This window comes from Candoia aspera, chromosome 8, assembly GCF_035149785.1.
Source record: "Candoia aspera isolate rCanAsp1 chromosome 8, rCanAsp1.hap2, whole genome shotgun sequence".
Lineage (NCBI taxonomy): Eukaryota > Metazoa > Chordata > Lepidosauria > Squamata > Boidae > Candoia > Candoia aspera.
Window position 1 is genome coordinate 57,418,636 of NC_086160.1, and position 22,555 is coordinate 57,441,190.

Below are 22,555 nucleotides of genomic sequence, written 5' to 3' on the forward strand. Positions count from 1 at the left end.
ACCCTGGAAACACGTTAAGCTGTTTCACTACTTGGTCACCAGAATACCTTCAAAGTTTCAGATTTATTCAGCAGTTGTGCTCGTTAATTAATATGAACTGACATGCATTGTATGCAACCGGACATAACATTCTTCCATGCGTGATCTTTGCTTGCCAGGACATGTTTCATGTAGTTTGTTTGCTTCAGTAGAAAGGAGGATTGGCAAGTTCCCTCTTCCAGCAAGAATTTCCATCCGCTGAGGTAATCTTCGAAGGCTCTGTTTCAAGTATTCCCATCACTGGAGTTTGGGTGGGCAGCAAGAAATGGGCTTCTTTGGGGTGGCACTCCAATTATGTAATTTTTTTCTAATAATATTCACCTTTTGTTAGTCGTCAAACACTGAGTATCCATTCTGTTCTCTCATGCCTTTACGGTTTTAAATGTTATTGATAGGATTTAAACTCTTATCCTCATTTTTTAAATATTTAGCCATGATCTGTTTATCATTTCAGTGTTGATTTATTTTGTTATTTAGCTGATGTTGCAGGTTACATCTTTAAGTTATTATAAAGTCAGCTGAATTTAAGCTCTAAAGGGACAGATTAAATCATACAAATTCATACATGCACACAGACGCAAATGTAAGTACACACACACTCGTATACATTATGATTCTTATGTCCAAAGGGCATATTATTTCTTGAATCAAAACTGTATTTTAAAACAGTTTTATAAAACTTAAAGCAGCAAATTAGTCATTCCTGGATGACAAATGCAATGCTGCAATGATAACACATTACATTTTAAGGTAACAGGTGCCTCTACTGTAATAAGAAAATAACTAGAAGATGCCTGAATTTAGAAAATTGATTTCCCACTGTTTCCAGAAATGATCAAACCTGACCATCTGGAACTGCACAATTCATGTAAGAACTGCATGTAAGAGCCAAGGCTTCATCAACATCTCACCTTCCTAGATAAATGCAAGGATGCTAAATAAACTTTGCTGATTACCTTGCAAATGAATGTTGGCATCAGCATATTCTTCCATCTCAGAAACTAATCCAGTGTTGGTTTTGCTTTTATCATCGATCTCTATTTTTTCCTTGAATTTCTTGTGTTTTTTGTTGCAGCACATTTGATCTTCCCTTTTAGGTATGCCATTTGAGAATCCTTAAAAAGATAGAAATATGGAGAACTAAGTTTTTAATTTAAATCCAACAAAACCAGTGGGAATATAGCATCAGAGTATAAATTGCAACAGTTCTGGCTTGTCCTCTATTACATTCAAAGTGAATGCCAAGAGAAGCAGCTATCATTTCCCACCAAGCAAAAGACATTGATTCATGAAGTTTTTAGCACAACTAAGTAATTCCAACAACCAATGGGCCAGGCCAGAAATGATCTGCAGCACTTTTAGATCTGATCTTAGCTTATCCCCTTAGCTAAACTACCCCTCACCGCCCCAAAGCGGCAACTGACTGTGATAGGACCATTTTTCCCTAAACCTACCTGCTGCAAGTGGCCTCTGGTGTGTGTGTGTGTGTGTGTGACCTTATGAGCATGATTATCTAGGGAGACATGATAACTCTGCTCGCTGTACATTGTGACTTTCCTGAAGTATGTTTTCCCTAGCAACAATTGAGTTTTGGAAAAAAATATTCTGTTGGCTTTAATGCTTTTTTTATTTGTCTAATTTCTGTGTGGATTTTTAGCAGAAGGGATGACCTATTTCAGACTGCATGGCCTTGCAACAGGAGGCTATCAAACTTGCTCCTTTACAGAGACTATACATATACTGTAGGTAAAATCACATACTATAAAAATTAAACAAATCTTAGTAAATCTTAGTAATCAAATTCAGATTACTTGACTACTAATAGTAATAACAAATATAATAATATTCTAGCGAATAACACAAATGAGAAAAAAAAATCCTTTGATCTTTACCATGTTTCATTCCTGCACCAGTCTTGTTTGTGCTGGAATGGAAATTCATTGTTCCATAACCAGAAAACCCATATGGTGGGTACCCATATCCTAAACAAACAAAAGAAAAGAAAAAAGATTAGAAGGCACATCATTAATTGTAGCTTTTTCAGATGAACAGTATTCACAAATGAACTACTGATTAAAAGTGCAACATTAAATAGTTCCAACTGACAGAATTATCTGGAGGATGTCTTGGCCTGGTGAATCTCTATGGAAGTCTGTAGATTTTCTTGTGTTCCAAGGAAAAAATCTGGATTATAAGTAATAAAAACAACTATAAAAAGGTCATTTCCTCATTTTTTAAAGTGAAACTATGGCATCTCTAGATGCTGATAACATGCTCATGTCATGGCCTTATAATTATATCACAAATAACAGAAACATAAATTATTTAGACTAACTCACTATCTATAGCAGACAATATAGAAATCTCAGTAGTACAAATGGATCCAGCCTTGTATTTACATAGAGCTGTATGTAAATTTACATAATTAAGTGGGTGCCACAGCAGAAAAGGCCCGCCACCTAGGAACTGAGCTCCCTAGCTGACAGGACCCATAACATGCCTTTCCTGCTGGATCTGGTGGGATGGGCAGATGTAATCAGGGTGAAGCGGTCCCTCAAATAACCCGGTGCCATGCCATGTAGGGCTTTAAGGTCAAAACCAGCACTTGAATTGGACCTGAAACAAACTAGTAACCAATGGAACTTGTGGAGAAGAGGCATAACATGTGCTGTTCTAGAAACACACATAACTGCCTGCGCTGCTGCATTTTGCACCAGCTGAAGTTTCTGGATACTCTTCAAGGGTGGCCCTAATGTAGAGCACATTACAGTAGTCCAACCAGGAGGTGACTAGGGCATGAGTGACCATGAGCAGAACCCCTCAATCTAGGAGCGAACACAACTGACCACCCATTTCCCCCTGACAGATTAGGGGGATTAAATTTAATGAATTTAAATTTAAATTTAAATTTAAATAAATAAATGTGGACTGCTTTGCCAAACAATGCTCCAGATAATTCATAAATTTTATCTAAACTGTGTAAAAGGGAAGTATATTACATACATTTGAATTGAAGGATATTTGGTATCAACAGACACCTCTTCCCCAACTGTGCATAAAAATCTAGGTTTTACTGTATTAAGATAAATACTGTACAGGTGAAAATATTTGATTTTTAGAAATGAAAAGTACTATTGTACTATTTTTCCCTCATGAAGACATTAAATGGAATAAAGCAGTGTTACTTAATCTACAATTCAGTGAATACACAGAGCCATCCAACCCCACAGAGAATGAGGTGCGTAACTGTAAACTGTACTGATGGCAGCAGTTTAGGATCAGCATTGTATGGAACCACATACATAAAACATAATTCTTCAGGTTCCCTAAACCTCCTGCAATACAAAACCCATCTTTCATAGTGACAACATTCTCTGATCCGGAATGAAAGAAAAACCACTTCCCAAATACATTTTCCGTTGTTCATTTTAATTCTCATTTTTCTTTACCTGATCCAGCACTACCACCACCTCCTCCTACTCCTCCGTACATTCCACCTCCGCCGGCACCTGCACCGCTTCCACCATAACTATCAGAGAAGTTCGGCATGAGCTTCTGTCGTTTCCTTTGCACTTCTTCTTTGTCTACATTTTCAACAAAGGAATGATGAGAGAGATGCAGCTCAGACAAAAGGCACATCTATTCTTCTCAGAAGGCAACAGGCTATCAAACAGGGAACAATACCTGCTGCTAGTGCTGTGAATTACATAAACATGAGCAGAATTCTCACATTTTGTAAGAGTATGATTGTATAAATAATGAATAAAAAATAGCTGTGGATCTACTTTTCTAATAAGTCCTTGTAAGATGGAGCTTCTGAGGCCCTATTTCAAAGAGTCAGCCCTTCCTCTCTCATTGCTGGTACATTGTTTGGGGCAATACAGGGAAAACTGAGGCATAGCCTGTAATGTAAGTCATCCAGAAGATTGATATGAGGCAGATACTGTTATTTAAGAGTGTGACTGACTGTTAGGCTATCTGACGAGGATGTGGTAATAAATCACAGACCTCCTGACCAGACAAACTTTACTAAGCTCCTAGTCTAGGACTCTCTGCACAGGGCTTAGTAGCCTTTGATCTGAGCAGTTGGCTCTCAGCTGACTTCTCATACTAGCAAAGACTTCAAGATTAATAAAACTCTTTTTCCTCCTGTACTTAAAGGTTTTTTTCCTTTCCAGATATATGCCTTCCCATTTTCTCTTTCCTATATTCTTTAATAATGCGTTGCTGTGTATACACATGAAAAATTGCCAAATGTATCTCAGGAACTATGTTGATTCCAGTCCAGAGCATGGACTGTTTATTGTTATTTAATTATTATAAAATTTAATTATTAACAGTCAATTAAAAACCTTAGGTTCTCTAAGGGGAAAAGAGACGTTTCTGTATCATGAAAGGATGAGAACAGTCAAAATAGGTTATGGAAGTTACATATCCTAGGGACACAGCACAAATGAGAAAGATGGAGTAAGAGGTACTATACTTGCAAGAAACTATGAGTGTTCTATGTATGCCCAAGCCACTCCTAAGACCCCTTTTACTTATCTTAAGATCTTCCAATTAATCACAGGCAAATAATAAGCCTAATTGTATTTAGGTTTATACCAGGATATGAGCAATGCCCAAAATAGGTCAAGAAGTATCTTATACTAGCAGCTAAGGCAGTTCTCAAACTAACTTATAGACTAATTCTACTTTCCCACTGATGATACTAATTAATTCTTATTGTCTTCAGCTAAAAGCATATAAACTCATAGAATCATAATCATAGAACTGAAAGGAGCCACTTAGTCCATCAAGCCCAACATTCTGCTCAATACAGCAATCTAAATTAAAGCATCTACAACAGATGGCTGCCCAGCCCCTGCTTAAACATAGCTAATAATTGGAAGCCCACTACCTTCCTTAGTATTCACCGCATATTGCTCTTATTGTTAGGAAGGTTCAACCAGAAACTGCCTACCTTTAATTCAGTAACATTTTATGAGCCACATAATCTGGGTTGATAGAGAAATGTGGCACCTCATCAGAACCTAAAGGGTGCTATGCTATCATATCCCCAAGAGAGATGACTAAAAATAATCTTTCTGAAGGTTAAATATACATAGCTCCATCATCCTCATACTTATTGTCCTTGTTACACTTCTTGAACCCATTATATTTTGCTTAGACAGAACATGAATTATGACCAAATGAAAAATAACATTCTTTCTGCACTTATTGATGTTATTTATTTTAATCTAACATCGTGAAGCAATGTTGAGCTGGATAATTTAGCATCATAAAAAGGAGGGACAGGCTACAAGATTTCAGGGTCTCAAAAGGGCAAAACAGCTACTAATGTAGAAGCATAGGAAAAGAAAAATCTAGGAAAGTAATAGGACAGTCAAGCTTGACTTGTGCTTGCTTCATGGATCTGCCCATGTAATTTTCTTGACATTAATATGGAAAAGGTTTCCTATTATTTTCTTCCAGGAGAGAGGGAGGGGAGAGGGAGGGAGGGAGAGAGAGGATATAATGGAAAAATGCCCATGATATTTTAAAGGATTAAAATTAACAATAATTCTCCATATTGTGAAGCAAATGGCTGGGCAGGAGTTTAATTCTCCCACCTGCACATGGTGTCTTCATCAGAGCTCCATGTAATAAAAAATCAGAATGGAATACCATACTACAGCTATAATATATCAGTAATCAGTTCAAAGGAGGAGAAAAAATAGAGGAAGGCAGAGAGACATTAGAACAGATTACAGCAGAGTAGGACAAGAACGTATTTCACCTGCAACAGATTTCAAGGTCAATCTTTGGCATTTCCAGTTAAGAAAAATATCAAAGAGCAGTGGATGTAAATGACCTTTGCTTGGATCTCTGAAAAGCGACTCTTAATCAGAGTAGACTGTGGTAGACATGGTGGATAAAAAGTCTGACATGACATAAGGTAACTTCTTGGTAAACACGAGATTTCCTATAAATGTTTTTTCCCCAAATTAACACCCAGCCACCCAACTTAGTAACCCTGAACTTAAATGAAATACTAAAGAGTAACAATTATATAAAATAAATATGTATTCCCAGATTTGGACAATATTCAACTAGTATACTTGGAACTCTTCAGCAAAGGATCGTTACCTTGTCGTGGTGCTGGAGCTTGAGCACCTCAATGATGCCATGAGCTAAACTGTGAAGGGCCACCCAAGACGGGAAGGTCATGACAGAGAGGTCAGACTAAAGGCGATCCCTGGGGAAGGTAATGGCAACCCACCCCAGTATTCTTGCCGTGAAAACTAAATGGATCAGTACAACCAGAGATATGTTGGTATACCATCGGAAGATGAGACCCCCAGGTCGGAAGGTGGTCAAAACGCTACTGGGGAGGAACAGAAGATAAGTTCAACTAGCCCCAGACATGATGACGCAGCTAGCTCAAAGCCGAAAGGATGGCTAGCGGCCGACGGTGCTGGTGGTGAACGGCGAATCTGATGTTCTAAGGATCAACACGCCATTGGAACCTGGAATGTAAGATCTATGAGCCAGGGCAAATTGGATGTGGTTATTGGTGAGATGTCAAGATTAAAGATCGACATTTTGGGTGTCAGTGAACTGAAATGGACTGGAATGGGCCACTTCACATCAAATGACCACCAGATCTACTACTGTGGACAAGAGGACCACAGAAGAAATGGAGTAGCCTTCATAATTAATAGTCAAGTGGCTAAAGCAGTGCTTGGATACAATCCAAAAAACGATAGAATGATCTCAATTTGAATTCAGGGCAAGCCATCTAACATCACAGTGATCCAAATATACACCCCAACCACAGATGCTGAACAAGCTGAAGTAGAGCAGTTCTATGAGGATCTGCAGCACCTACTGGACAACACGCCTAAAAGAGATGTTATTTTCATCACGGGAGAATGGATTGCTAAGGTGGGCAGTCAAATGACACCTGGAATTACAGGTAAGCATGGCCTGGGGGAACAAAACAAAGCAGGACATAGGCTGATAGAATTTTGCCAAGACAACTCACTCTGCATAACAAACACTCTCTTCCAACAACCTAAGAGACGGCTTTATACATGGACTTCACCAGATGGACAACACCGAAATCAGATTGACTACATCCTTTGCAGCCAAAGGGGGCGGACATCGATACAGTTGGTAAAAACAAGACATGGAGCTGACTGTAGTTCTGATCACGGACTTCTTATTGCACAATTTAGGATCAGACTCAAGAGATTAGGGAAGACCCACAGATCAGCTAGATATGAGCTCACTAATATTCCTAAGGAATATGCAGTGGAGGTGAAGAATCGATTTAAGGGACTGGACTTAGTAGATAGGGTCCCGGAAGAACTATGGACATAAGTTCGCAACATTGTTCAGGAGGCGGCAACAAAATACATCCCAAAGAAAGAGAAAACCAAGAAGGCAAAATGGCTGTCTGCTGAGACACTAGAAGTAGCCCAAGAAAGACGGAAAGCAAAAGGCAACAGTGATAGGGGGAGATATGCCCAATTAAATGCAAAATTCCAGAGGTTAGCCAGAAGAGATAAGGAATTATTTTTAAACAAGCAATGCGCAGAAGTGGAAGAAGACAATAGAATAGGAACGACAAGAGACCTCTTCCAAAAAATTAGAAACATCGGTGGTAAATTCCAGGCAAAAATGGGTATGATCAAAAACAAAGATGGCAAGGACCTAACAGAAGACGAAGCGATCAAGAAAAGGTGGCAAGAATATACAGAAGATCTGTATAGGAAGGATAACAATATCGGGGATAGCTTTGACGGTGTGGTCAGTGAGCTAGAGCCAGACATCCTGAAGAGTGAGGTTGAATGGGCCTTAAGAAGCATTGCTAATAACAAGGCAGCAGGAGACGACGGCATCCCAACTGAACTGTTCAAAATCTTGCAAGATGATGCTGTCAAGGTAATGCATGCTATATGCCAGCAAATTTGGAAAACACAAGAATGGCCATAAGACTGGAAAAAATCAACTTATATCCCCATACCAAAAAAGGGGAACACTAAAGAATGTTCAAACTATCAAACAGTGGCACTCATTTCACTTGCCAGTAAGGTAATGCTCAAGATCCTGCAAGGTAGACTTCAGCACTTCATGGAGCGAGAATTGCCAAATGTACAAGCTGAGTTTAGAAAAGGCAGAGGAACTAGGGACCAAATTGCCAATATCCGCTGGATAATGGAAAAAGCCAGGGAGTTTCAGAAAAACATCTATTTCTCTTTTAGTGACTATTCTAAAGCCTTTGACTGTGTGGACCATAACAAATTGTGGCAAGTTCTTAGTGGTATGGGGATACCAAGTCATCTTGTCTGCCTCCTGAAGAATCTGTATAACGACCAAGTAGCAACAGTAAGAACAGACCACAGAACAACCGACTGGTTTAAGATTGGGAAGGGAGTACAGCAGGGCTGTATACTCTCACCCTACCTATTCAACTTGTACGCAGAACACATCATGCGACAAGCTGGGCTTGAGGAATCCAAGGCTGGAGTTAAAATCGTTGGAAGAAACATTAACAATCTCAGATATGCAGATGATACCACTTTGATGGCTGAAAGCGAAGAGGAACTGAGGAGCCTTATGATGAAGGTGAAAGAAGAAAGTGCAAAAGCTGGCTTGCAGCTAAACCTCAAAAAAACCAAGATTATGGCAACCAGCTTGATTGATAACTGGCAAATAGAGGGAGAAAATGTAGAAGCAGTGAAAGACTTTGTATTTCTAGGTGCGAAGATTACTGCAGATGCTGACTGCAGTCAGGAAATCAGAAGACGCTTAATCCTTGGGAGAAGAGCAATGACAAATCTCAATAAAATAGTTAAGAGCAGAGACATCACACTGACAACAAAGGTCCGCATTGTTAAAGCAATGGTGTTCCCTATAGTAACATATGGCTGCGAGAGCTGGACCATAAGGAAGGCTGAGAGAAGGAAGATCGATGCTTTTGAACTGTGGTGTTGGAGGAAAATTCTGAGAGTGCCTTGGACTTCAAGAAGATCCAACCAGTCCATACTCCAGGAAATAAAGCCAGACTGCTCACTTGAGGGAATGATATTAAAGGCAAAACTGAAATACTTTGGCCACATAATGAGAAGACAGGACAGCCTGGAGAAGATTCTGATGCTAGGGAGAGTGGAAGGCAAAAGGAAGAGGGTCTGACCAAGGGCAAGGTGGATTGATGATATTCTAGAGGTGACGGACTCGTCCCTGGGGGAGCTGGGGGTGTTGACCGACAGGAAGCTCTGGCATGGGCTGGTCCATGAAGTCACGAAGAGTCGGAAGCGACTAAACGAATAAACAACAACATACTTGGAACTGCATTAATATTTTTAATTAGTAAATGAAAGGTATGTCCACCAAAGTAGACCATTGTATCTGGGCAATTCCCCAAGATAGACAGATAGTCAACAAGCCTCCGGATAGTTCAGGAGGTGCCTAGGGAATTTTTGAAACCTTCTGCAAAGTTCAAGCATATACCACAAAGATTTCTGAATCCTAAAAAAAGAAGTGCACAGAGTTCATCAATTCAGTGGTAAATCTGGAAATTCCCTAATACACATCACTTCCTGTCAGTTATGATAACAACCTATCAAGAACAAACCAATTGTTCCCTCATTTGTCCACCTCATCTACATGCTGTTGCCTTTATCAAACCTTTAATACTTGAAGTACTTCCCTCAGGTGTGATAGATTTTATTCTCACAAGTTGTCTTGAGATCAGTCTTGCCTTTGAGTATTTGTAAGAATGGGAAACAAGCTCTATTTTGATACTGAAATAGTTGGTTTTGTTTACCTGTGTTCAAAGCCAAGAATGACTCTGCTTTTTTGCCAGAGCATGTTTAGTATATGGGCTGGCTGCATTATTACTGCTGTACATGTATTTCCAGCTTGCCCATTCATTCTCATGTTGCGTATGGTAACACAATGGTAACACATCTGAAAGAACTGTTAATGTGCCATGTGACTACACTTGCTAGAATAATTAAAGGCTATTAATTATTTTAGTGAAGATATGCTGTACCTTTCTAACTCAGTACAGTGAACCTAAGTAAAATAGCCATGAGTGTTCTACAAGCATTCATTACAAATGAGAGGCATCTGGTGAAACTGAAGGAGCTCATATATGCTTATCAGTCATGCAGTGTGTGCAGGAAAGGTAAAGATTCACCACAGCACTGAAACAGCAAGTGGGGACTAAGTTGTTATTGGTGGAAAGAGTATGGGGTGGGAAGCAAAGTAAAGACTCCTGAGAAGAACTGAGACATGTACAAGCTGCATCTTCTATTTTGGACATCATGGAACAAATACTCTATCCTTTAAAAAAATGGAGAGATGAACAATATCTATTGTAGCCTGACTAGAATAATCAGAATAGAACATGATGCGCCAACAAGTACTTCAAGGAATCTCCCAATTCTTTTAGAAAATAAATGAGCTATCTCTAAATCTGCTTAATTTTTTTCAAGGATGAAATGTATAGTACTATTAAGAATGTAAGTCAAACAATGAATTAATAAATGAAATGTAGTTGCAAATACTAAACATGTGCAACAATAGCAAAAACAAACCTACATAATTACAGATTATGGGAGTCAAGTACTACTTCAAATATTAAATCTATTTCCTTCAGACATGGAAATTCCTTTCAAAATGCAAATATTTTAAATTGTTTACATTTTATTTTGGACTGTTAGATGCCTTTATTCCCTTAAATGTTTGAAATAATTAGTTATAAGATGACAGTGGCTTATAAAACCAGTATTTGCAATAACAATGAATACAAATCAAAGCAAAATGCTAAACAATATTGGAATATATCTACAACAACAGACATGGATAATTAAATTTGGAAATTTTCAGGATCAGAATTATTTGACAACATAAAAATACAAATTTGCCAAAGAGGACACTTTGAAAAATAATTTAAATATCATGCACACCTATCAAATAAATACTAAGAGTGTGACATTCTTTTAAAAAAATTATAAAAGAAAGTGGTTTTTTGAGAAATAAGTTTGATAGGTTTACAAATTGAATCAATACATTAATAAATGAAAACATCTCCAAATATCCTGACTGTTGGTTATTTCTTTCTTGTAACATTTGGCTGTATCAATGCATTTCAGTCAGTCTTTATAGGCATGCCAAAGTTTGTAAAGTTTATCAAAATAATTTGTTATTTCTATTGCCTGTAATCAATAATACTCTCTTCCTATTATCCAGTGTTCTGTTCTTCCTCTTCCCCATTAATGTGACACATAGATATTTCACATCTGATGTGACAATATTGATGAAGGTACTTCTTGTCAAACTATAAAACCAAAACCAAAAGTCAGATAACAAGTAGATAAAAATGAATTCATTCGTTTTAAAAAAGGGCTTATGACACTGAAACCATTAAGGAACCATGTGTCAAGACAGTTTACTTGAATTAGGAAATAGTTAAGGGTTTCTCTCAAGAAAAAGAAATCCAAAACTTTGGTGCATTCTAAGAGATTAAGATGGATCATCAGACTTAAGTTTCCCAAGTCTTTAAAAGGGATGTTAAAACCAAGTCAGCATAGGTATATCTGCCTTTGTTCAGAGCTGTGCTGATCTTCACAACACTACAATCTTTGGTATGCCTATAATTTTAACTCTGGAACTTGAAGAGATCATTGACTAACTGGTATGTGCAGCCACTGCTTTCAAGTGGGCCACATGTACTGAGTGTCCCACCCCCTGAACTTCCACAGAAGATGAATTAGCAAACACTTTCCCTACACCAAAATGTAATAAGACTCCTTGTTAGTGTTCCTCGGCCCGCAAACTATCTCTTTGTCTATATGTATTTGGGTAGAGTTAGACAAACATTCTTTCCAACAGATAGGTATGAGTGGAGATGGTAAAAGGAAGGTAATAGTAAAAAATATAAATAAATGCATTCAAAATTCTAAGAAGACGTTCTGAATGGTTGTGAATGAAGCATACTGTTAATAAACTAGTTGTGGAAGGAGTGCAAAAATATCAGGACATTAGAAGTTGATTTCAGCTGCTATGTATTTGCCTTAAATTAATTGGAAATTAAATGGCTAATCTGAATCTAGCTGCTGGGAAGTTTAGTGGGAATTCTGACTAATGGAAAAGTATCCCAAGGCTACAAAAGAATGTCTGTGATATAATAACAGTGTTGAAAATGTTGGAAGTTTTGATAGTAAAAATGGCTTTTCTTGTTAGAGATGGAATAACTTTTCCATTGTGGAGTCTACCAGAAGGTGGAGCATGTTACTGGTGGACTGGAAAAGAAATATGGGAAGCTTCTACAATAACCTGTATCATCATATCATGTCATTCCAACACACCTCCATATTTAAGCAAGTTTGCATGATAGCGGTATTTTTACCTTAAGTCATTTAGGGCTCTTTTCCAGAAGGTAAAAAACACCCCTATTGACTATAAATTCCATTTTTTGCAATGGGTAGAATGTTAAATGCAGCAGTCTGTCATTCTAGAATTCATACAAAGTCAAGAATATTAACTAATATGCAACATATTACAAAATGTAGAAGAATCCAATACTGATGGTTTTCTAAAAAGATGCATGCCTTCTATAATCTATTACAGTACAGTGTTGATAATTACCTTTGATTTCAGGATAGTACAGAAAAGGCTTTGGTTCACTGGTCTCCAGATCCGATTTTCGCCGTAGCTGAACAAAAACAGATGCTGGTTTCGTGATATTGACATCGCGATACTTCGGTGTTTTGAATACTATTGCGAACTGTAGGCAATCATAATATAGATGATCAGGATAAGTAAAGTAAAGTATAATAATTTATATATTTAACATATCTGTACATTATAGTATCTTTCTTTGAAGCTTATACATCTCTGTATAGTAGCTACTACTTTATTAAAGTAATAGGAAGTGAACTCTGATCAGTTTTTCATACCCTGAGAACGGTTAGATATGAAATATCTCAAATTAGAACTGGTTGTATACATTAGTACTCTAATTCCTTGCCAAAAGAACATACCTGTCTGTGTACATCAGTAGGCGAAAAGTCTCCAAAACCTTCCCAGACACCACCACTTTCATCTTCTTCATAAAAACGGATCTGAATATCATCTGTAGGGAAAACAACAACAACAATCAGTGATGATTCATGTTTAATGCAGTAGCAGGTATCTCAAGTCCAGGATGAGGTAAAGTGGGCTGGGTTAGATTGAAAAGACTATACTGTTTCAGTTTTACATTCACAGTCTAGATCCAATTTAAAACACTGATATTGATTTTTAAAGTTGTGACATCAACCTTCCAGACATTTCTTGAAACTTTGCTGTTTTTTTTTCCCACCCCACCTGAGAGCCAAGTGATGTGGTGAATAATTATGTGGTGAATAATTATGCAAAGTAAGACCTTTGTATAGAAACAGTTCCAAGTTGTATCCAAACTGGAGGCAAATAAATTTGAGCCAAATTAAAAAACAAATACTTTGGGAATTATCTATTACATCATCCCCCCCCCCGTCCGCATTTTCTTTTGTCCAAGACAGAAAGCAGACGCTGGCAAACCTTACATTCCAACTGGGCCAGCACTAGTCAATCCACAGAATGTGTGATGGCACAGCTTAGCTATTGGCAAAGAAAGTTGACAAAACAAAGTAAAAGGTAATGGTTTTCTTCTTCCCTATCCACAAGCTGTTCATCTGGTAGAACAACACAAGCTGTTTATAATCAGAGCAGCATGGCTGAGGAGTCCAGATGTGCTTTTCTGGGTTACTGGAATCTGTTTCTGTGTTTTACAGGTGAATTTAAAAGGAGTAGAGATGTGGAAAATAGAATAAAATTGTCAAAAAGGAATAGTGTATTCCTGTTCAGCATACTGAAGTAACAGGAGCCAGTCTGGTGCAGTGGTTAAGGCACCAGGCTAGAAACCGGGAGACTGTGAGTTCTAGTCCTGCCTTAGGCACAGAGCCAGCCAGGTGACCTTGGGCCAGTTGCTCTCTCTCAGCCCCAGGAAGGAGGCAATGGCAAACTACTTCCGAAAAACCTTGCCAAGAAAACTGCAGGGACCTGTCCAGGTAGCCACCAAGAGTCAATCCTGACTTGAAGGCACAGACACAGACACATACAAAGTAACTCTGCAAAGAACAGAAATGGAGGACTTGCAAAAATGTGGAGAAAGTGGAAGGAATGGAGAAGCAGTAAATTATTGGACCATTAACAGCAGTATTACTCTCTAGATAGGGAAAAGTGTTTGGGGATGTCCAGAGCTTTGACATTTTCTAGATTGATTGTGGAAAAACGTAAATTTGGAGTAAATTTACTTCAGTGTCAATGTAATCTACATACTACAAATTTACAATTTGGAGTAGGAAAAAACGTAAATTTGGAGTAAAAAAAACTCCAGTGTCAATGTAATCTAATTGTGCAGGAAGATTCTTAATAATGATTCCTAAATTGTTGTTCTCTCTTCTGGTCTTGTGTCCTAAGGCTGGAACCACATTCAGTATATAAAATCAGAAACTACAGCTGGTGCACAACAAGCACAAACATTTATGCAACCAAGGTCAGATATTTTCTTAAGACATCTGGAGAACACCAAGTGGTACCACCATGAAAACATGAATATTGCTAACAATGTTGTAGCTAACATTTCCTTTCTTTCTTAAAATAAGCCAGTTTACAGGTTCAGTGTAGTCTACTGTATGCCAAAAGTTATACAGAAACAGAGATGCCGTCCCTGTATATCTGGGGAATGCCTAAATGGAGAAGACTTGTGGGCGGTCAGTTCTATATAAGCAGAAGCTTCTACTTTCTCTTTTTGAGTGTTGACCAGTTTTTTCCTCTTGATAATTATGGAGAGTTTTTTGATAATAGATGCTATCTCAAATCCTTTAATATAGAAGCATTTATTGAGAAAAAAAGTATTACATTTCTCATTATACATTTCAATTCGCTAGGCTGGAGAAATTTCAATTAATGCTGTCACAAGGAAAAAACATACTTGCGAAGGGAAAACCCCACTTTGGAGTTTCCATTTACTCAGAGTCTTATTTAAATCAGTTAAGAAATGTATTTCACTTCCCTATCTTGGATTGGGAAGGGCTTTGTCAGACTTATTTTGATGATCTTATTTTCATCATTTACTTAAGTCTATAATACACAAATCTTTGTATTAGAAATAAAAATCAAATCAATTCTTGGTTATGGAATAATTACTGCAAGTTTCCAAGATACCGAAGCATATTTTATTAATAAATTTCATAGTACAAACTTCCCCATTCCCCACCAAAAGAAAACATGACAGCTATTTGTATTTAGCTGCCTGCTTATCCCATTCTTCCTTGTAAAAATTCAGTTGTATTATTTTTGCATTCTATTTTATCCTTACTACTAGCCTGTGAAATAGGTTAGATTGAGAAACAGTTAATTATCTTAGAAGCATCCAGCTCTTTCCTTATCAGCTACCCTCATTAATTCCCAGAATATGATTATATAACTATGTTCAAACATGATAGATGCAATTTTGAATTCTCACCCTTTTGGACCTTGTCACAAAGGAGGTAAATCTCTTCTCCTCCTGTCACACAGCCTGCAGTCCGATCCATCCGTACAATTTTTAAATTGGATGCATTGGGAGCTTCTGGGGGTATATAAAGAAGAATTAGGTCAAGTTATAATTACTGCAGCAAGAAGAACTTTCTCCCAACCTGGCTGTGTCATCTTCAAAATTCAGGTTTACAAAATACACAACTGTAATCCATAAAATAGGAAAAGATTATTGGGAAATCCATGCCACTTTTTAATATTAAAAGATGCTGGTTTTATTTGACATTTTTGTGGTTTTATCTCGGCTGCCAATTATGCTTTTATTATTATGTTTCTGTTTATGGTGTTTTTAACAGTTGTTAGCCGCCCAGAGTCAAGATTTTGAGATGGGTGGCCATACAAATGGAAATAAACTATAAAGAAATTATAAATAAAAATATGGCAGTAATAAAAACTATAACACAGGGTTATAATTTATTGATATGAGGGGAAAAGAAAGAGTACAATATAAAATATAATATAAAATGTAATCACAAAATTAAAATGTAATCCTCTTATTATGTTCATGTAGCAAGGTTTTGTTAAAGGACTGTATGAATAAAAAGACTGTCAATGCATGATCACTAAATTTTTAATAATGTTACTGGCACATCCAGCTGTTATACATGGGGATTCAAAAGTTCATATATATATATATATAACTGAGTTCCAGATCCACACCAACTACAGCAGTACAAAGGAGTAGACATGTTAGAGTTAAGGCTGAAAGGCTTATGGAACACAGAGGATGTATAAAAACTGGTTCATACAGATTCTGGAAAGTCTGGTGTAAAACTGAAGAACAACTACCAGAACAGCATCCAACTCTACTTAAAATTCACAATATGCTACAGGATAATCCAAAAGGGACTGAAAAAAAGAGTGGACCTGATGGCTGCAACCACACCATGGAAGCCCTGCTTCCTTTGACAATATTCAACACTGTAAAAAAAAAAGGGGGTGGTGGTGGTGATAGTGTGATTGCAGCCATCAGCTTGACTTTTTTGGGGAATGTTGCAGCTATAGAAAATAATATATATATTTTTAGATAGTAGTACTTTTCTGTTTTTTTAATGTTAACTAGGGGAAATTGCCCATGCCTGAATATTCAAGCTTGCAACAAATCCCATTCAGACTGGGATCTGGCCACAGATTATTTATTTAATAATTAAATTTATACACTGTCCATCTCACTATAATAATGACTCTGGGCAGCTTACAAATAAAAAAGTAATAAAAAACATTATAAAAATACAAAAAAAGAGGAAGATAAAAGAGAAAAACAAAAAGCGCAGAGAGAGTCTTTAAGCCACCAACCACCGCCAGGGCTGCTTATCACTCTTCAATCCCCAGCTAGTTGGAAGAGCCAGGTCTCGACGCTCTTCCTGAAGGCTAGAAGAGTGAGGGCCAACATCACCTCAGTGGGCAAGATGTTCCACAGGGCAGAGGCATGGCAGAAAAGGCTCTCCTCCTTGGAATTTTTTAGACGAAGGGGTCCGTAACATCAGGCATGCAACTAGGGTCTGTGTCACCCAGAGCAAACATGGATTCCGTGCCCATTTTGGTGCCCCCCCAGCGCAGTGCCCAGGGCATATGCCCCGCTTGCGGTCCTGCATAACATGCCCTTCCTGCCGGACCCAATGGAATGGGTGAATGTGATTGGGACTGGAATAGAAAGAATATTCTTTCTAGAAAAGAAAGAAAAGTGAGAAGACACTCACTGCTGTCATATATAGGGTCAGACAAGACAGGCTGAAGTCTTCTTGTAAAGCTGCCAGTGCTATCAGGAAGGAATGCAGTGAACATGAGCCGCACGACACTGAGATCCATCTCTTTAGTCTGTTGAAGGGCTGCCTGATGAATGATTTCTCGTTCTCGCTCTGCAAACAGTGGAGAAGGCCATGGTTTATTGTGGCATGGTGTCTTAATGGTGGTATGGCAGGTGAAAGAGAAAGCAGGCTCAGAAATTGAATTAAGAGAAGGTCTAGCCATTTTAGTGGAGAAAGCAAGAGCTCAGATAGAAGCCAAGATGCAGGACACACAACTGGAATATAGTAAAGAGACATTATATTCAATTGTATGATTCTTCTGAACAGTATCTTTTATATGCTCAAACCTTCTCAAGCATGCACACACACACCACTGCTATTTATTTAAGAGATACAGGGAATTCCACAAGTCTTCCACTCAATTCAAGATCACCCACACAGCTATTTGACGTGCAAAGAAATTAAAAAAGAATTACATAATGTATGCCTTAATTCTAAGTATTACTTCGACCAAGAGATAAAGAAAAAGAAAAGGAGTGGATAATGTTCAAGAAGAGGGAGCCAGTTGGGTGTAGTGGTTAAGGCATCAGGCTAGAAACTGGGAGACCGTGAGTTCTAGTCCTGCCTTTGGCACAAAGCCAGCTGGGTGACCTTGGGCCAGTCACACTCTCTCAGCCCTAGGAAGGAGGCAATGGCAAACCACTTCTGAAAAAGTTTTTCTTGCCAAGAAAACTGCAGGGACTTGTCCAGGCAGTCTCCAAGAATTGGACATGACTGAACAGATAAAAAGATGTTCAAGAATGTGAGAGATTCATACATCAGAAACAAATATTGAAAAACAATCAAAGGGATATTAATATGCAGCATAAAAGAAATTAGTTATTTTCTTTCCCACTGAACTTTATATCAACCATCTCAAAAGCAGTATCATTCTTTTCCTTAACAAACTCTGAGTAGGCATAATGATAAAAAAGAGAAAATTGCTTGATTACTGTGAAGATGACAAACAGAAATTAAAAGTAGCATTTATTTCATATGCACAAGAGAGCTGAACTCCTCACCCACCTGTTAGCTGCCTCTCCCCTCCACCTTCTACTTGTATATAGTTGAGATCAGGGTGAACTAGGAGTCCTGGATTGTACCCTTTTTTACATGCATCAATCATGCGGGTTTCCAGTGTATCTAATACTCTTTTCTTTGTGACATGTAATATTCCCAGGTTTGGAAACCTATTCAGAAATACAAAACACTATTTGAAGAAATACTCTAAAATTTGTCATGTCCAAAGAATTATTGTTTACTCTTACCTCACTTCCATATTTTCTCTGGCCTCAATCAATGCAAACTCTGTTGCCTATGCTTATTCAGCTTTTTTTATATTTTAAAGCTACGCTATTTAAGCATTAGACCATAACCAAGAAGATCCAGGTTTAAATGCCACTCAAGTACTGTATATAGTGCAAACAATGATCTTGAACCAGTAACCTCTCTAATTGGGCTGTTGCAAGCATACATTGAGATGTGGAAAATAAATAATAATATATTGCTTTGAGCGACTTAGAGGGGGAAAAAAATCTACAGCCAATAAAACCTGATTGCATAAATTAACTCAGAGCATTTTTAAATGTAGGAAAGATTTTGAGAGCTTTTGTTTTAACAGCAACAGAGCATCAAATAGGGTGCAATGTTTGGACAAGTAGCGGCAAGCGGTGTACTCTGAATTCAAGTTAAAATATCTATTACTATTGACACAAAGGTCCCTACATTCCAAAATATATTTTGGTTCCCTAAGGGCAAGTCTATTATTTCAACATGTTTGATGGAAAAAAAATGCTAGCAGGAAAATGACAAGATTAGAAGCAGAATTGCAAAACAGCAGATCTGAAATCTTGCACTCAATTTGCTGGCAACCTGATTCTTAACATCAAAAGCATGAGTCTTTCAAGTCTGAAAACCAGCTCCTGTCTGACTTTTTTTTCAGAACTGACATATATGTTCCTAAACCCTTCCTATATAACATCAAGTTATCTGAAAGCTAATCCAACCTTAGGAACAATACGATGTGTCCTTTATTTGCTCTTTTAAAAAAAAGCAGATTAACTAGGATTTAATATTCCCTTTGTTGCCTCACATTTGGAATGTAACAGTTTAAGGAATCCAATGTTTATGTCAACATCATACTGACTTTAATATTATTTGAGTAAAGAGATATTAATTTGATTTAGTAATGAAGAAAGAGGCTAACCTATTTAGTTAGAGAAGCTTGGGGAGAAGCTTCCAACGAAAATAAAAGACCTGGAAATTGAATTTAGCAAGGGTGTATTGGGGGAAAGGGGTAACATCTCCATAAGAATGGTTGAATTCTATTTTTTTGTTATTCAGTTATTAATCAGACAGATTTGAACAAGTAGTTAATTATCTATCTCAGTTCTTCATCTGAAAATCAAGGAAAAAAGTCACAGGAAAATTGAAATTTTTTTTTGAAAGTGTTATATTTTAAAAACAGGAACTATTATATTATTTGCTAAGGTGCACCTGGAAAGAGTTATTTCACAATAATGAAACATTTATTTCCCTCAATACTTCAGCAGTTCTCTTCTATAGTTGTCTTCAAGATAGGAAAATTATAATGAAACCATAACAATATATGAACCATTAATTTCATACACTATTATACATTTTGTTTCTCTACCATGACATGCATTATCAATTTCAACTCATTATGCAAGCAAATTTACAAATAATTAAGGCCCTCTCAATAAAGCATACTAGAAATAACAATAGCAACAACAACAATAAAATTTTCACATTCCCACTGGGATTTGACTGCATCTTAAAGGGGTGTGTGTGCGTGCGCGTGCCTGCATGCGCGCGTCTTGGAGATCTACTTTATCACAGATCACATGTATAGAAACCCTAAATGAAGGGTAATCATCCACAAGATTTTATTATATGATAACCATTTTTCTGCGTGTACTACTATAGACTGATTTAAACCACAAAAATGGCAACTTGGCACCATGTACTTGCAAATTTACTCATCTCTTCACATTCTAATTTCTAATCTTTTAAAAAACAGGATGGTTTGCCACAAATTAGAAAGGTGAGCCAGAGTGAAAGTTGAAGGGATAAAAAGTAAACTTTTTATTAAAGCAGAACTGAATCTACATATCATACAGTAATTATGTAGGAATTATACTTTACAAGGACACTATTGTACTTACCCCACTACCATGTCTTTTGGTCCTGCATTTATCGTGCATACTCCCTGCTCACAGTGTTTTCCCACTAAGCTGTGAGCATGCAAGTGGACATGTTTTCCATTTGTGACTAATTGCACTATTACTTTAGCAGGTCCAGCATAGTTGCAGATCTGTAAGATGCAGAATAAACACTTCTGAGCAATTATTCCTCTGTCCTGATTTTACACGGATTTTTGAGATGTGTTTGCATGTTAGGAATTAATTTAGGCCTTAAGGCACAAACACACTGTAGAATGCAGAATAAAATTTTATTTAAAATTTACAAAGACATGTCAAATGTCAGGCATGACATGGAAAAGAGGCAGAGATCTGAAATAAAAATGGGGGAGAGGGATGCTAATATACGTACATAAACACAAAGTTCTGAAATAGCACATAAATAGTTTCAGAACTTTTGGACTCAATAGATTGGATGAGTACATAGAGGAAACTGAAAATCCTCTATTACTGTAAGTTAAATCAGAGATACGCAAACTAAAATGATAAATTAATTGGTGTGACATCCCCATGAATACAACTAATGATTTCATTGAAGTTAGAAATAAATATACCACTTACTTTTCATAACTTGATTTTAATCCAAATATAAAATAAAATAATGATAGAACCTTATATGTTTTTATAAAACAATAACTTTTCTTTAGAAATACACGAAGCATACAGTATATTTAAACCATATTCTCTTAATAAGAATGGCAAAATAGATTTACATAAGTCTTGAAACCTGACTTTGATTTCTCATTACACATTTATTTTGGGTTGATATTTGCTCTTTATTTGGATAAAATGAGACTGACAGTACCAAGCCAGTTTTGGAGTGCCATAGAGCCCTATCAGACTGTGCTCCAGACTTTTCTTGCCTTGACTCTAGCCTTCTTGAAACAGCTAGGATTTATAAAATAAATTCAGACACCATCACCAAGTCGATTTTGAAGCTACATTGCAACGTTCTGCAGCAATATTTTGAGGAAGATCACAGTCTTTGGAAGAGCGAACTTACTTCCTAGCAAGAATTTTCCCTCCACACATACATGTAGTTCTATTTGGGGGGGGGGGGGTCAGTTTATGGGAGGATGGGAGTATCTTTTCTATACCCAACAGCAAGTCCCCCTTAAAATTCCCCCTCAGACTGGAATCACAGTTCAAAACAGCTTATGAACCCATTATCAAGCATTTTACAGCAATGATGGCCCTTATAATGCCTTGGAGATGGAACAAAAGCTTTTACTCAATTGCTTGTTTGAAATAAGAGGTTTTCCCTCTTCCCTACCTGGAGAGAGAAGTCTAGGTGTGGAACCAAAGCCTAACAAAAAGTTAGTGAAGAAGGCTCTTCAGAATATATTTACCACACAGGCCTATATCTGTTTCAAACCTTTGCAACAATTTTCAAATAAAGCATCTAAAAGGGATGGAGGGTTGAGAGGCATTCTGTAATTCCAGACGTTAAAAAAAAAATCCTCTAACTTGGTTATAAATAAAGGATTTTATGGAACTATCGTGAGTGTGCATAGGGATGCTGCATGTACCTGCTAGGTACTGTGATGTGGGTGATGGTATGCTGGCTTGCAAGGAAGTCCCTAGATTAGAGATCCCAGGATGCATAACAGCTTTTGACCAACGCCATGATGGGCAATCACTAAGAAGATCAATACCTCTGGATGGGCTCATTTGTTGATGACAATGATATATAGAAAACTGAGACTTAGAATGAAAAAGAATAAATTTTCTAATTATGGATTAAGAAATGAAGTGAGAGAAAGAAAAATGTGTATTTCTTAAGTTAAAAGCAAAAGAAAGGAAATAGATCTGAATGAAGGTAGTCTGATATTATGAAGTGGAACTGATGAATACATGCAGGGAAGGTGTTCACTTATTTGTGAGTTAGAGGAT

General features: G+C 37.3%; 1 protein-coding gene across 2 annotated transcripts in view; it reads right to left on the bottom strand.

Annotated features, from left to right (window-relative positions):
* The window catches only part of NFKB1 (nuclear factor kappa B subunit 1), a 74,250-nt gene that overhangs the window by 20,011 nt on the left and 31,684 nt on the right, over window positions 1-22,555 (bottom strand). The window contains exons 6-14 of one of the 2 annotated variants that reach the window (XM_063310424.1): window positions 20,627-20,775; window positions 18,468-18,631; window positions 17,355-17,513; window positions 15,584-15,688; window positions 13,077-13,168; window positions 12,682-12,820; window positions 3,489-3,623; window positions 1,932-2,021; window positions 996-1,154 (exon numbers count right to left, since the gene is read on the bottom strand). In XM_063310424.1, coding sequence (XP_063166494.1) covers window positions 996-1,154; window positions 1,932-2,021; window positions 3,489-3,623; window positions 12,682-12,820; window positions 13,077-13,168; window positions 15,584-15,688; window positions 17,355-17,513; window positions 18,468-18,631; window positions 20,627-20,775 — 1,192 coding nt within the window. The remainder of the gene's footprint in view (window positions 1-995; window positions 1,155-1,931; window positions 2,022-3,488; window positions 3,624-12,681; window positions 12,821-13,076; window positions 13,169-15,583; window positions 15,689-17,354; window positions 17,514-18,467; window positions 18,632-20,626; window positions 20,776-22,555) is intronic. The other variant, XM_063310425.1, reaches the window with a different exon arrangement.